The following is a 14,528-nucleotide window of genomic DNA, read 5'->3' as shown; positions in this document are numbered from 1 at the left end:
ATTTGGAGTTTGAATTAAATGTTTATTATAGTTACCTTTATACTATTTAAAAAAAAAATAATATTTAATAGCTACTAGCAACTTCCTAATCTAATAATTGAAAAATAAGATTTTGAAGATAGTTACTGATAAAAATCAGCTAAATGATTATGTTGCAAGAAAATATTGTAGAATACGTAAGATATAAAGCAACTACCAAGATCTAAGAAATGCACATGTACTATTTAAGTTTTTATTTATTTGTATGAAAATATAAATATTTTGTACAGAACCAATAATTGCATAAATTAGATCAGATCAAAGATGAATTTGCCCATTGAACAACTTCTGTCGGTAGTCCTGGTGTTACTTTTACTGCTTCAAGAATTTGGGATGGCATTACAAGTAAATTGAAAAACCGGTACTCCTTCTGAGTCTTAGATCCTCCATCACTTACCATAGAAACCAATTCTAAACTCTAAAACACGAGATATTGAATTAGAAAAATTTAGATAGAAAATAATTATTATGAAAGTTAAACAATTATTGACAAAATGTTATCACCTCAATGTGTTCAAAAGCTTTCATCGCAACTGATCGAGGTACGTTCTGCATACTAGAGTTACTTTTTGCAAATTTGTTATATCTTGAAAGTATCATTTCATAATTCATGGACTGTCCATCATATATTTCTGAATGATGTTTCATGGATATTAACAGACACAGTTCAAGAACATTCAAATCTTGTAATAATAAAAGCATATCATCTTGTTCTAAGGCTTTTAACTCTTCTTGAAACATTTCAGCAGATAAATAGTCTTCCATTTTGAATACAATATTGATCTAAAACCATTTATGAATTATTTATAGCCAGGAACTCCTGTAAACCTCGGTTGTAGAACATGTTTTGTCTGTCGTTGAGTCGCTTCAACTAGATGCACAGAATATGTAATTTAGATTCAAATGTAATATGATGTATACACTACATAGAAGAATTTCAATATATTCAATTATGTACATATTATGATTATAAAAACTAAAATGATTCTTTACATATATACAAAAATTTCCATATATTGAAATATTGGCAAAAGTCAAAACAGAAAAACTAAAAACACCATATAATATGACGACGCAATAGTCCGATCAACAGTATTTTGTAAACTGGGATTGAAAGGAACAGTTTTTCTACAACTGCTATATTCTGTTGACTAAGTAAGAGGTAGTTGTATTTATCAATTTGGTCAATATAAATGTTGATGATGTTGTAATTGATAAGTAATTAATCATTTTGAAATTGATAAATTTGTGAAACAAAACCTAACACTTTGCTAAATTGAGGGTAATGAAGAAATTGTAAATACGATGCAAAGTTCTATGGTGTCATTTGATTATCTTCAATCTTTTTCGAATGAGCAACTGTTTTTTTTTCAGGTGATGTTTTAACATTTGTGGAACGGACAAAAAGGACATCAATACTGGAACACACGCTTCTGTTGCTCCAAAGTGCGTTCGAAATACAGATTTGAATGTAAAAGGGATGGCACAGAGAGCGGGAGTATTAAATGAAATATTTTGAACCTGTTCTGCATCGATGTTGTTCTCAACCCAATCTAGACATTAGAAAGTTTAAAAATCTACAGTTATGGAAATAAAAGTGCGTCAAGTTATATTCGTTGTTTCTTAAGATATCATATAGACCGAAAGGAGACGTCGTACCGAAGTTCAAAGACAATCTCCAGCAGCCGATGGAGCTAAGCATCAAAATCAGCTGCAACAAGAAATATGCCAGATTATTAAGAGAAGTGCTGCTACTAAAACATACTTTAAAAAACTTTGTGCCACTTTGGACGAAATAGCGCTTTATCACATAATAAATTAAGACGGGTTTGCTCTATGGATGATCTTGGACGATGTTAACTAATTTTCAAAATAAAAAATATCCTGAACGAATTATGAAGTAGACTAAAGCCTGAGTCACTGTTAATGATCGCTCCAACTGCGTAGGTGGTGGATTAATGGACATTACTTTTTTGACTGGACATATTTCAGACGTTCAGAATGAAGAAAATTGGGGACAATTTATGTTAATAATTATCCTCAGCTGTAGTTTAGATGTGTATAAAGAATAACATTTCATTTTTTTGTCAGAAAACGCATGATTTTAATCCAGTCATTAGACGTTGCTATTTGCATATCCCTGTCGCTTCTCTACTGATACATCTTAGAACAAACAAATATTAAAACCATGTATAAAAATATATCTGGACTTTTACATCAAAATATAAATAGAATAAAAAAAGCGAATGATCTAAAAAAGGCATATACTCAGGTTTGAAATTCCTGTGCCTGTTTCTTTTAAACGGGCACAGGAATCTTGTAAGACTTCACTTTTAGTTTCACCAGATCGAAGCACTGGTATTGATGACTTAGAAACTAATGCTGACAAAATTGTTGATAATGATCATCAGATCGATCTGGAAGGAGAAAAATCCAGTGAAAATGAGAGTGAACTAATTGAAGATTTAGTAGTTGGCTAAGAACATGAAATAAAAGCAATTTATAAGAAGACAAAAAAATTGAGGATCTCCAAATTGGGAAAAATTTAAATTCAACTATGGAATTGAAAAAGTATTTTATGAAATTTTCCCCGAAATTAAAATCACTAGCGTATTTTCTGATGTTCCAGATGAGTTTGAAATTGACACAGATCAAGTGTGAATTTACCCCCTTCAGACGAGGAAGACACACACTTTTAAGAGATAAATATGAGAGTTTTCTTCTTCAATTTTTAATTCTTAGACCTTTGTTTTTTCTATAAAATATTTTTCTTCTAATTTTCATTAAATAACTTGTTTTTTATTGAAGTATTTTTCGACGGTTTGGCTCGATTGGAGATTTGTTCAAGATACTCATGGCTTTTAAGTCATCATGAAACTTATCTGCAAATGAAGAGTCTCCTACTTTTAATAATAGAATGTGTAAAATTATAGTTAACACTTTGTATTTCAACTTTAAACATGAGAGATTGGGCATCTTTATGTGGTACAATACTTTTATTTGAAGGCATTAGCCCAACCAATATAAAAGCTGAACTAGATTCGACTCTAGATGAGACTGCTCCTTCGTTATCAATCAAGACCATTATCGCAGTGATGGACCAAATGAGGAGACAAAGCGGTACTGGATGATCGTCGACTGAAAGTGCGCGAGTTAGCAGACACAGTAGGCATTTTAAAAAGTGTCGTGAAGATGTTTCCATCGAGTGTTTGGCAATGTTTGATAGAAATAAAATCGATTTTTTGCGCTGTTTCATAACCATGGTTGAAACGTGGGTCCATCACTTCACACCCAAAACAAAAGAACAATCAAGACAATAGTCTGAAAAGGAGGAACTGGGTTTAAACAAGGCAAAGACCATATCATTTGCAGCCATTTTGTAGAACATCAAGTTTTCTACAAAATTCTTTAGAAACATTTTCTGTACAATCAATTAATGATAAGGTATGAATTTATTCTAATGGGCTAAGAAAAAAATAAAAAACTGTGATGCCGAGGAGCTTCTTATTTAAATTAAGAGGTCATATATAGTGAGAATTATTTAATGTGTCTAGCCCATTTATCCTTGTCTATTGTTAGAAAAATATCCTGGACCACCAAACATTTGTTTTTGCTCCTTCCTTCACTTGCCAGGCATAATTCAGTTACATACATATGTGTGAAAATTTTTCAGGGATAAGCTCATACTACACATATTAACATTTTTGTTCTGAAACACAGATTTGATGTTAGTTGCCAGAGAAGTATATTGTGTAATAAATGCATATACTAGATATCCCATACTTGTAAAAAATAATAAACCACCAGCTCTAGGAATTTTTTTTTCAAAATGCATTCATTGAACTGTTATTTTTCTGCAGCTTAACATCAGTAAAATTATTCATAAAACTGTTGAATTGGCTGGAAGTATGAAAAAATAAGTAATTTATTTTTCACTTACCAATATATTTTTTAATGTTCTTTCACTTATATCAATGTCTGCTAATCTTTGAATAATGCTTTGAAACTTTTTGTTAGTTAATAAATTTTCTATACTGGAATTCCAGCTTTTCTTTGAATTTTTGCTTATTTTATTATTATGATCAGGTACTGTTAAATAGTATTTTATTTTATGTAACATGTAGTCTAATGATTTATTAGCATCGCTTACATTGGGAAACACAAAAATTTGTCTATGTGAAAATCTGGATTTCACACGCTTTTCTAGTAGTTCTATTACATCGATTCGGGATGTAATTCCTAAAATAAAATTTGGAAAACATTCAATTAACTCTAAACCTATATTAGTATGTACACACCTAATACACAAATTGGAGCTTGAGCAGATTGAGAAATGTCGAACAGATTATATAGAAGAGTTTGATTATGATGAAGACAAAACAAATCAAATTCTTCTAAAATAAAAATAACACTTTTTGATGTATGACTATTTCCAGTTCTTAAGCAAGCCAACAAAAAAGATAAATTTTCTGCAAACGTTCCAAATACTTTTCCATCTACCACGTTATCTAAATTCATTTGAGATGTAATACTTTTCAATGCTAATCTATCATCAGTATGTATCAAACCATGTAATTTTACCACCATAGAATCTTTAAGAAATAATGGCTTAGTCTGTAACTCTTCCAAAACATTAAGCACCATCTAAAAGTTATTCGGATTGATTGAATGAAACTGGAATTGTATTTTTCCTAAAAATCAAGTTGAAAGGTTTACCGTTGTTTTTCCACACCCCTTGGGTCCTATTAACAAGGCAGAATTGGATTCGCCGAACTTAAAAGTCCTCTCGATCAAATCTAGAATTTGTTTTCTTTCTTTATCATGGCATATAAAATATTTGTTGTTAAGAATATTGTGTTTCAAAACTGTTCTTATTTCTTTGGAATCAAATTCTTTTTGGATTACCATACTTATTTCAATAATTCAAACGTAACCTTAATTCCGTTCATAAAAATCGCGCCTTTTTTCTTCTACTTTAAAGTGAATCCATAGATAAACACTAATATAAACAGGTCAAATCATTCTTACATTTCGCAATGATTTTTATTTATTTTTTTATATGTTATTAATAATCCAGTGAATGTGAAAAGTATAAGCCCCTTATAATGTTCTTGAAATCATCATACATTGTTCCCCCTATACTTTAATGATGCTAGGATCAATCCCGTGAGGGAATGGTTGATTAATTTCTGGAATGGCCCTGATATAGGAAGGCTTTTCCTCTGCTAGGCTGGAATTGTGGTGGCTTTTTTGGTGGGACTTCGCTTCATGTCGTGTATGTCCGCCTACCGTCGCGAAATTAATATAAAAAACTGAGAGTACGGGGGTAAGAACAGGGGGGCTTTTTGAAGCGTGTAATAGATTTTGTTTTTTGTCGTAGGTGCGGTTACATTTGTAGATATATTATTCCCTTTCGTCTATCATTTGGCTGGTGAACAGGTTACAGTTATTTGGCTTCAATATTTGTAATTTAGTACTGAATACATATTACTTTTTAGTTAGGTACAACTAGTTTGTGATTACCGAAGGCAAATACGGGATGTTGTAGCTGGATTTCCTGGATCTGTCTATGAGAGCAGGGTGTTTTAACTTTCCTCACTCTCTGAATTCCTTTCATAAAAGTGACATTATTGTGGGGGATTGTTTAAGGTACTTTTCAACTCCACATAAATTCCTCTCAAATTTCATTTTTTCATATTTTCTTTATGTCTCACATTTTTGTCTTTTCTGATTATTTCCAAAATATTGGAATTTCTCACTCTTGGCTTTTTACTCTATTGCTTCGTCGTTGATTCATGCAATATTTGAGCATTCAGCCTCTATCTCAGCTTCTAAAAATTTGATTCTAGTACGACTAAACTTACTTTCCATATTTTTCGATTAACTTTTAAATTTTATATCACGAAAGTTAATTGCAAGTTAATCAATTCTATGGCAGTTTTCCCAACTCTCAATAATTTATTTCCCTAAAGCCCCAATCAAATACCTCTAAAATACAATTACTAGGGATTCTAACTAAAAAATATTATTAATAAAATATTTTTAAGCAAATAATAAATTTAAAACAATAAATAATTTCATTGCGCAACATATTTTTTTAAAATTATTTTATTATTAATAAATTATCGAAAACTTCAAGTAACAGATCATTTTCTTCAGATCCTGATATTTTAAAATCATACATATTGACATTGAATAATTTCAACACTTTTGCGGATGGTTGAAATGGTGTCCATGATCCACCATTCCATTGCAGTGTGGATCGGACCATTATCATATTTTGTAACATTTCAATGGATATTCTGTTAGGCATTTTATTCTTTACAATGTTATTTATCGATATTTGAAGTTACAAAAATTCCTAAAAATATAATATCCCCAAAAACATCTCATTCCAAATTTTGTCCCCTAAATTTGGGGTGATAACCCCTAAGCTGGGAACCCTGTATTATGGATAATTTGATAGTACAAAAAGAAAATTTGAGAGGTTATGTTCGTAGCGTGATTGTCTTCTGTTTTTCTGTATGGACAGATAATCCGTTCGCAAAGCACAAGCAAGAACAAAGCTATAGTTCATAGGTCAACTAGGTGAAAATTTAATAGTAGTTATACCACAGAACATACCAAGCTAGAGTATGTTCAATGAGTTATACCCTGGGTGTGTTCTGTGGTAGTTATATGATCTGAACTTAACCTAAGAAAATAATTTATAGATAAATTTTATCATACAAACATATAGATATACATTTTTATAAACCATGTTGGGAAAATGGATAAGACAAAAAATAAGGATTATTTCGTATTCAAGGACATAAATGGGAATTTGTTAAAATTACATGTTCAAGAAGTTTCTCAATGTTTAAAAATTAGAATAATTCACTGTGGACCAACAATATACCAAAGATGTACCATAATATTTATAATTGCGAGTATCGACATGATTTTACTTCTCGTTAACATTGTTTCCATCAGTATTATACTCGCAATTTTATGTTTTGTTTTAATTTTAACCTATACAGTATGTAACATGACTATCGAAGGTAAGAATACCCACAGAATTTATCGTTTCCCATAAATAATCTACTTATCGTAATATTTTTATTTAACGTTACGTGAGCTGAGGCAAAAATTTGAATACATCTTAGTTTTGATAGGAATTAAAGTATCCAAGGAAATATTGAAGTGGACTGAAATATATTTTCAAAACCATTTAATAGTTGCTGGGAGTTGTTAATGGAACCTATTTTGTTATCACTGTCATCTTTTTAAATTCTTAAAAACATTGTATCAATACAAATATGAGAAAAATATTCTTTCTATACTGTACAACTGGTATTTGGATTAACCGCTGTTGAGTTGTAAAACATAACTTTTTATAGGTTTTCACTTGAAGTTTTTTAAATTTTTAGCAATTTCATGCCCATTCACAAAAAAAAATAAACTCAAAGCCTTTCAAATTTGTTGGATTGTGAGCTGGTCCATTGTCTTAATGAAACAAAACGTTGCAATAAGTACGCATAATATTCGCTGTTGACTGTTCTTTTTTCAAGGTAATCAATGAAAATTTTTCCATGCGAATGGTAAAAAACCAACGCCATAACCTTACCTGCAAATGATATGGTCTTTGCCTTATTTAGAGCCAGTTTTCCCGTTTCAGTCCATTGTCCTTTTGTTTTGGGTCTGAAGTGAAGGACCCACGTTTCATCCATGGTTATAAAACGGCGAAAAAATTCGGCTTTATTTCTGTCAAACATTGCCAAACACTCGATGGAAACATCTTCACGACGCTGTTTTGTTCCATTATGAGCAAACACGGCACTCAACTTGTGTAAAGCTCTCATGTCAAAATTTTCAATTGATATGCCACACTTTTTGAAATATGTACTATGTCTGCCTCGTTTAAACTATGCTACCTAATATTTTACTGTTGATAAAGAAGGAGCAGTCTCATCCAGAGTCAAATCTAGTTCAGCTTTTATATTGGTTGGGCTAATGCCTTTTAAATAAAAGTATAGTATCACATAATTATGACCAATATGCTGAATATATTGTTCCAATACAGTGGTATTTTTCAAGCAACTACCGCTATACCTAGGTTAGGCCAGGTACTTTTTGGTATTAATGCCAGTGTACAGGGTGTTCTAATTTCAAGATAAAAATATACATTTTATCTATAATGAATAACAAAACATTGAATTTTGTTACATAAAGGCACAGTGGTTGTAAGTGTACTCATTTAGATCATATGCTCGCCCTTAATTACACTATTGGTTTCAAGAAATAACAAAAAAACATGTATATTGATTTGATTATTGATAATTACAGTGTGAAACCTAAATACTGACACAAAAACATTTTTATTATCTTGATATCAGCATATCACTAGATCTGATTTTGTTATGTTAAGTTAACAATAGTGCTTGTATTAACTAATACTGAAATAGCTAATGTGCACTTTTTGTATGGATTATCGGATGATAGCACCTTAAATGTTAAGTATAATCATCAGTATTTTCTGATTATTAATTTCAAAGAAACAATCCTTACATCAAACATAATTATCAAAATCGCGTCATATCAGGCTTTAATGTTAATCACAATCATTTAGGCCTCTCCCAACATATTTGGTAATCTAATTGATATCAAACAGATTGTTATATTTTAGCTGAAGGTATCTAAAAATATATATTTTTATGTTTATTATAATGTAATTGCTTCCATCAAAAAAAGAATTTCACTTACAGCCAAATTTATTAAAACCAATTCTTGTTGACTTAAAATTCAATAGAAGATTCTCCGCAGCAATATTTTTGGAAACCTCCTGTATTTTCATTGGTTTTTTTTACTTCAAGTATCATTTTTTTTCTTACCTTCAACTGCCTCGTCTATTATATTAAATTTAACTTGAAATTGTTTTTAGACTTTTACTGACAAATTTATTATTTTTATAATTTTAGAAAATCTAGTTGTAATTAAAGATATAGGAATCGAAATTGCAAAGATAAAAGTTGTTGGAGTTAAAAGAGATTTCTTTCCTCATGAGCAAGTACAAAACGTTTTTATTAATGAAGTTATATATAGGGTAAGTTATTTTTAAGCTTTCAACACAATCTAGTGAAATCTGATATATTTTGTTTATATTTTTCAGAATAAAGTGCTATTTGTACTGACATTATTAATTAGTGGTCTCAAGAAAAGTCAGTTGGTTCCATTGTTTACAGTGAGTAGTATAACTAGGGTTGTCAATATTTTTTCAGCACAAAAAAATATTTTTCAAAATAAATCATAAAAACTATAGTACAATTCTAAAATATATAGTATCTCGAGAAAAAAAAATGAAAATAGACAAAGATATATTCATCAGCATTGAAATCTACACCAGTAGAACCACTTCGAGTAGAAGCATTAGAACTTTAGAAATTTACTAGCAGGAAAAATGATCCTCAAATTCTACTACAACAATAATTAAAAACATTTCGGAATTAAATACAATGACTTCACTAACAAATACTCAGCCAAGAAACCTTCGCTCATTACATGGCTCTCATTCAATCACAATTTATGGGAGGGTTTAGATGCCACAAAGACATATAATAGAGTTTGTGATTTCTTCATAGCATTAAAAACCGTACATGTTTAAATTCCAAACTAGGAACAACATATAATAATCAGTAGAATTGTACTGGCATCTTATTAATCAACATACGATAATTATATCGACATATATACAGATGCTTCTACAGTCTGACCTCTATTTTCTCTGCAAAAGCGATGGGAAGCTCTGAAATTTATTGAACGACATGGCTATAAAAAATCTATGATAATATCGAACTCCTTATCAGTTCTCATTGAAAATTAAACTATTTTAAGAATTAAACTGAAAGATAATGAGGTACGCATAAAAGAATATGATAAATGTTTATGGATAAAATCACATATAGGACTCATTCATAACGAGCATGTAGATAATTTAGCAAAAGAAGCCAATAAATAACAAAATAACTGGAAGAAGGTATTATCAAAGAAAAATTGAGTTTAAAGAAGGATGGCAGCACTTTTGATACAAATATTGTATCAAGAAATAAATAAAATATATACAATTACATCCAGATATTTCCAGTTAATACTGGTATGAGTTACCTTGAAGTAGCATAGTCACTATAAGTGGACTCAAGTTTGGACATGCATGCTATCAAGTACACCTTTATAAAATAAATATAGTAGATTCCAACTTATGCGATAGTTATAAACCTATATGCACTTGGAACACATTTTTTTAATGTAGTAAGTATATCCAGCATAGAGAAGAAATGTTTGAGAATCAAATAAAAATCCATGAGTTTATTGGCATTAAATAAGGTGACTGTCTTCAACATTCTATTAAAATTGGCTAAGTGGACGATGTCATCGCTACCATTTTCCATAATTATTGTTTGTTATTTACATTTAGAACCTTAAATACTCAAATCTAAGTATAATATCTAATTGAGAATAACAAATCCCGAACAAAAAAAAAACAGACCAAAAACTCTTTAATACCGCCATCGTCTATAGTTATGGGAGCCAAAGATAAAAGATTGTAAATGTGTTTAGAATCCTGATTCGGTTAAACAAACTAGACTCACTCAAAATTTAATATTAATGCTCGTTATTAATTTTTAAACATAAATATTTGTTAGATTTCATTCGATGTTGAAAATATAGTATTTTTGCATCCTAAATATTTCTTCAACAGTTGCACGTTGCTACCCTAAGTATAACTGAGTAGTAAGCAGATAAAAGAAACTAATTACTGCTTTTTTTAGGAAACCTTTCCACAACTGGCTTTATTGAAAACTGTGTTCAACTACATGAAAAGAATATTATAGACTGTTCTATTATTTGTTACAGAAAATAAAAAATAAAATTATATTATTTTTATGTGTATTTCTTAGATCAAATAGGAGACACAAGAAGATCCTGATCTGCAAATAAATAGGGTTAGACGATATGAGAAATGTGTGCAACAAGCTATACAAATTCTGAACTTATTTCTGTGGTTAGGAAAAATTAACCTAAACACAAATACAAATAATTGCTTTGGTACAGAGATGTGGTGAGGATGGAGCGGGACAGGTGGCCGAAGAAAGCTAGGATCAAGGACCTGGAAGGAAGAGATTGATCAGACCATGAAAGACAGGAAACCGATCTTAGATCAGTGATTCTCAACCACTGTGCCGCGAGAATCTTGAAATGTGTCGCTAAATTTCTATGCTTACAGTAAAATATTAAAGTTTAATAAAACAGAAATATGGTGTTACTTGTATTCGATGAACCGATTTGTTAAAATGATAAGGACTGGAAATGATGGGAATGTTATCTGTCGTTGGTGATCCAAGTGCTGATTATTGTTTACATATACTGCGCCTCTAATTGGAACGTACAAAATTCACATTTATTTGCCCTCGTAGCCTTTTGATTTTAGTTTGTGTACAGTAGAGTTTATTATAAATATTAATTCAATTCAACGTTAATATACACTACTACCACTGGCACTATGGGTCTCAACGAGCCTTGACCTGACGTTCCTCCAGTCATCACGGTTCAACTCTCGGCGTCTCCACTACGTCACACCTAGCTCTCAAAGATTCTCTTCGACATCATCCAGCCATCTTGACTTCTGTTACCAGGCTGGGGTCTTCATAGAGCCGATAGAGCTCGGTGTTTGTACGAGTGTGCCACACGCTCTGCTCGAATATTGGTCCATATATTCGTCGTAAGATCTTTCGCTCTAACGTGGTGAGAAGCCGCTCCTCGCGACTGTAGAACACCCAGGCTTTGTTAAAATACATGATAACCAGGCGAAGAATTGTGCGATAGATCCGCTTTTTCGTTCTCCAATTCAGTGAAACGTGACTTTAGTAGTCGTTAGAGACTGAAGTATACTCTGTTCCCCACTTTCACACGTTCTATCTTGTTGCCATCGAGATGTTATTATTTTCGGTCACTAGTGATCCCAGATATTTGAACGACAGTACATTTTCGAACTTATACCGGTCTACTTAGAAAGCCCCCAGGGAGTTCTTCTGTTCCTTTACATAACCATCCATTTTATTTTGGACTCGTTAATAGTAAGCCCCGCTCTACAGGGTTCCTGCTCCAGCTGCTCTAAGCTTCCCTTCAGTTTCCACTCCCTTCGATTGAGTAGATCAATGTCATCAGCGTAGGCCAGGTACTGCACTATTATGTCGAGCAGAGTTCCTCTTCTATTAACTTCGATATTTCCGATGACTCGTTCTAGTATCAGGTTGAAGAGGATACGCGAGAGGGCGTCTCCTTGTCTGAGATCTCGTCCTATTTGGAATTCTCGTGTGGTCTACTTCGCTATCTTCAATTTGCTCTTGGTCTCAGCTGACGTCATCTGCACCAGGCGAATAAGTTTTGCAGGAATGCCAAAAATACGCAGCGTGCTGTAGAGGTAAGATCGATCAAGACTGTTAGAACTTGGTTTGTAATCTATGAAGAGCTGGTGTACGGAAATATCGTGCTCATAGCACTTTTCCAACATGCAGCGAATAGCAAAAATTTTATTAGTTGTTGATCTCTTCCTCCTGCATCCGCACTGGTTATCTCCCAGGGCTATTTCGGAGAATGCTTCCAGTCTCAGCAATGACTTTAGCCAGTATCTTATAAGGCACACTTCAATAGTTCTGCAGTTATCAAGTTCTCACCAGGTAGAGACTTTACTGCACATTCTACCTCCCACAAACTCTGGTCCCTCACATCTCCACCATCCGCTTTACTGTCATTAAAATGGTAATATACAACATGTGGTTTTTATTAATTTTTTGATAAAATTATATTTATTTCAAAAGAACTTTGAAACCAAATGGATAAATTGGTAAAAAAGAAAACTTAACAATGATGATAATAAGAGTGATAGCGGTCAGACGAACGAACCCGTGTCCAGTAGAAATTTTTTCTCTGTTAATGAATACAATGTTTATCGCAAGTATAATGAAGACTTCTTAAAATTTAGATTTACATATACAAATGAAAATGAGCAAACTGTTCCTGAGTGTCTGGTATATGGTTAAAAATTCTAAACAGTACTATGGTTCTAAGCAAATGTCAACGTCACTTTCTTACTAACCATCCGTCGCTGTCATCAAAGGACAAAAGCTACTTTCAGAAATTATTACCTACAAGATTGAAAAGCAATTTAATGTGTCTCAAAGAGCCCAGATACCTTTCTGAATCAATTGTTTTCAAATTAAAATCCCATAGTTTGACATTATACTCTTATTAAGGTGAAAACACCAATTGTTGACACTATAAGAAAACCAAATGATGACACCGAACTTAACCATGGTTTTCTATTGAAATTTAGGGCATTAATATTTCACTTAAAAAGTCTAAATTTGTTGACTTACCACACTATGATGCAGGACAAGGTTGAAGTTGCTGGAGTATCTGCTACAGCTGTCATCATATAACTTGTGGAGGCGGTCGACATCAATAACTACATTCTTATCAGCAGATTGACGCCAAATTCGAGTACGTACAGTGGCCCAATACCTTATTTTTACATTTTGAAATTAAAGTGTCAACATGTGGATTAGTGTCAACTATAGGCACTTTTACCTTACCTGCTTGTCGTAAAATTGTAAAAAGAATGATCTATGAATCAGCAGATATTAATATTTGTAGAATTGGAAACAGTACTGGAGCAGTATTTTAAAATAATTAATTACATTAATTACATACAACATATGCTAGGCAATGGATAAGAGTTAGGTCATTGCTTAAATAAAAAAAAATGAGATAAGGGTATTTCTGGAACAACATATAATAATTATTTTGCTGATGTATTAGTTGATAAAACGTGGTGCGTCAAGGTAGCTTATTTAACTGATATTTTTGTAATTTTTTATAACATAAATACAAGTGTGCAAGGACCTAAAGAGAATATTTTAGTCTCTATCGAAAAATTATTGGAATTAAAAGAAATTTCTTTATGGAAAAATAGAACACAAGGAAGTAGTAGAAAAGTTTGAATCAGTTCCGAACAAGTGTTATAAAATTCATAACAGTTGTTGATCTTTTGACAATACTAGAGCAAAGAATTGTTCAATGTTTCAGTGTGTAATAACAGAGATTCAAAAGTGTTAGTGTTATAAATATGAATAAAATTTTCAAAAAACATCAACTTCAAATTTTACATTAAATGTAGTTTGTAATTCATCATTAAATGAGATGTTCATTACTTTGTATTGCTATTTTACTTCATATTCCATTGAAAATTATCATTTGCTATTTTTATAAAATATATCGTATTATAAGTTTACAAAATATATTGTATTATATGTATAACTATTATAGACTATTATATATATATATATATATATATATATATATATATATATATATATATATATATATATTATATATATATATATATATATATATATATATATATATATATATATATATATAATGTTATAATACTA

At 31.3% G+C, this 14,528-nt stretch overlaps 2 protein-coding genes across 2 annotated transcripts; one reads left to right on the top strand and one right to left on the bottom strand.

Moving 5' to 3' along the window:
- Positions 1-218: 218 nt before the first annotated feature.
- Positions 219-5,027, bottom strand: LOC130446265 (origin recognition complex subunit 4). Its single transcript, XM_056782397.1, has 5 exons — positions 4,756-5,027; positions 4,338-4,683; positions 3,980-4,278; positions 544-822; positions 219-457 (listed from the first exon to the last, which is right to left on the bottom strand). Exons 1-5 carry the CDS (start codon positions 4,945-4,947, stop codon positions 293-295), a joined length of 1,281 nt encoding a protein of 426 aa, XP_056638375.1. The 5' UTR covers positions 4,948-5,027; the 3' UTR covers positions 219-292.
- Positions 5,028-6,669: 1,642 nt separating this feature from the next.
- Positions 6,670-13,065, top strand: LOC130446508 (uncharacterized). The gene is made up of 4 exons (XM_056782816.1): positions 6,670-7,079; positions 8,997-9,121; positions 9,188-9,259; positions 10,845-13,065. The coding sequence occupies exons 1-4, from the start codon at positions 6,809-6,811 to the stop codon at positions 10,905-10,907; spliced, it is 531 nt and encodes a 176-aa protein (XP_056638794.1). The 5' UTR covers positions 6,670-6,808; the 3' UTR covers positions 10,908-13,065.
- Positions 13,066-14,528: the final 1,463 nt, after the last annotated feature.

Source organism: Diorhabda sublineata, chromosome 7, assembly GCF_026230105.1.
Source record: "Diorhabda sublineata isolate icDioSubl1.1 chromosome 7, icDioSubl1.1, whole genome shotgun sequence".
In the NCBI taxonomy this organism is placed as follows: domain Eukaryota; kingdom Metazoa; phylum Arthropoda; class Insecta; order Coleoptera; family Chrysomelidae; genus Diorhabda; species Diorhabda sublineata.
Note: the sequence above shows the minus strand (reverse complement) of the source record. Positions and strands in the feature narration are given on the sequence as shown.

Excerpts from the sequence above, each read along its gene's own strand:
- LOC130446265 (XM_056782397.1), bottom strand. The coding sequence starts at position 4,947 with ATGGTAATCCAAAAAGAATTTGATTCCAAAGAAATAAGAACAGTTTTG. Across the intron at positions 4,684-4,755 it reads AGGGGTGTGGAAAAACAACG|ATGGTGCTTAATGTTTTGGA; the intron begins GTAAACCTTTCA and ends AATAACTTTTAG. Across the intron at positions 4,279-4,337 it reads AGCTCCAATTTGTGTATTAG|GAATTACATCCCGAATCGAT; the intron begins GTGTGTACATAC and ends ATTTTATTTTAG.
- LOC130446508 (XM_056782816.1), top strand. The coding sequence starts at position 6,809 with ATGGATAAGACAAAAAATAAGGATTATTTCGTATTCAAGGACATAAAT. Across the intron at positions 9,122-9,187 it reads TTAATGAAGTTATATATAGG|AATAAAGTGCTATTTGTACT; the intron begins GTAAGTTATTTT and ends TATATTTTTCAG. Across the intron at positions 9,260-10,844 it reads AGTTGGTTCCATTGTTTACA|GAAACCTTTCCACAACTGGC; the intron begins GTGAGTAGTATA and ends TGCTTTTTTTAG.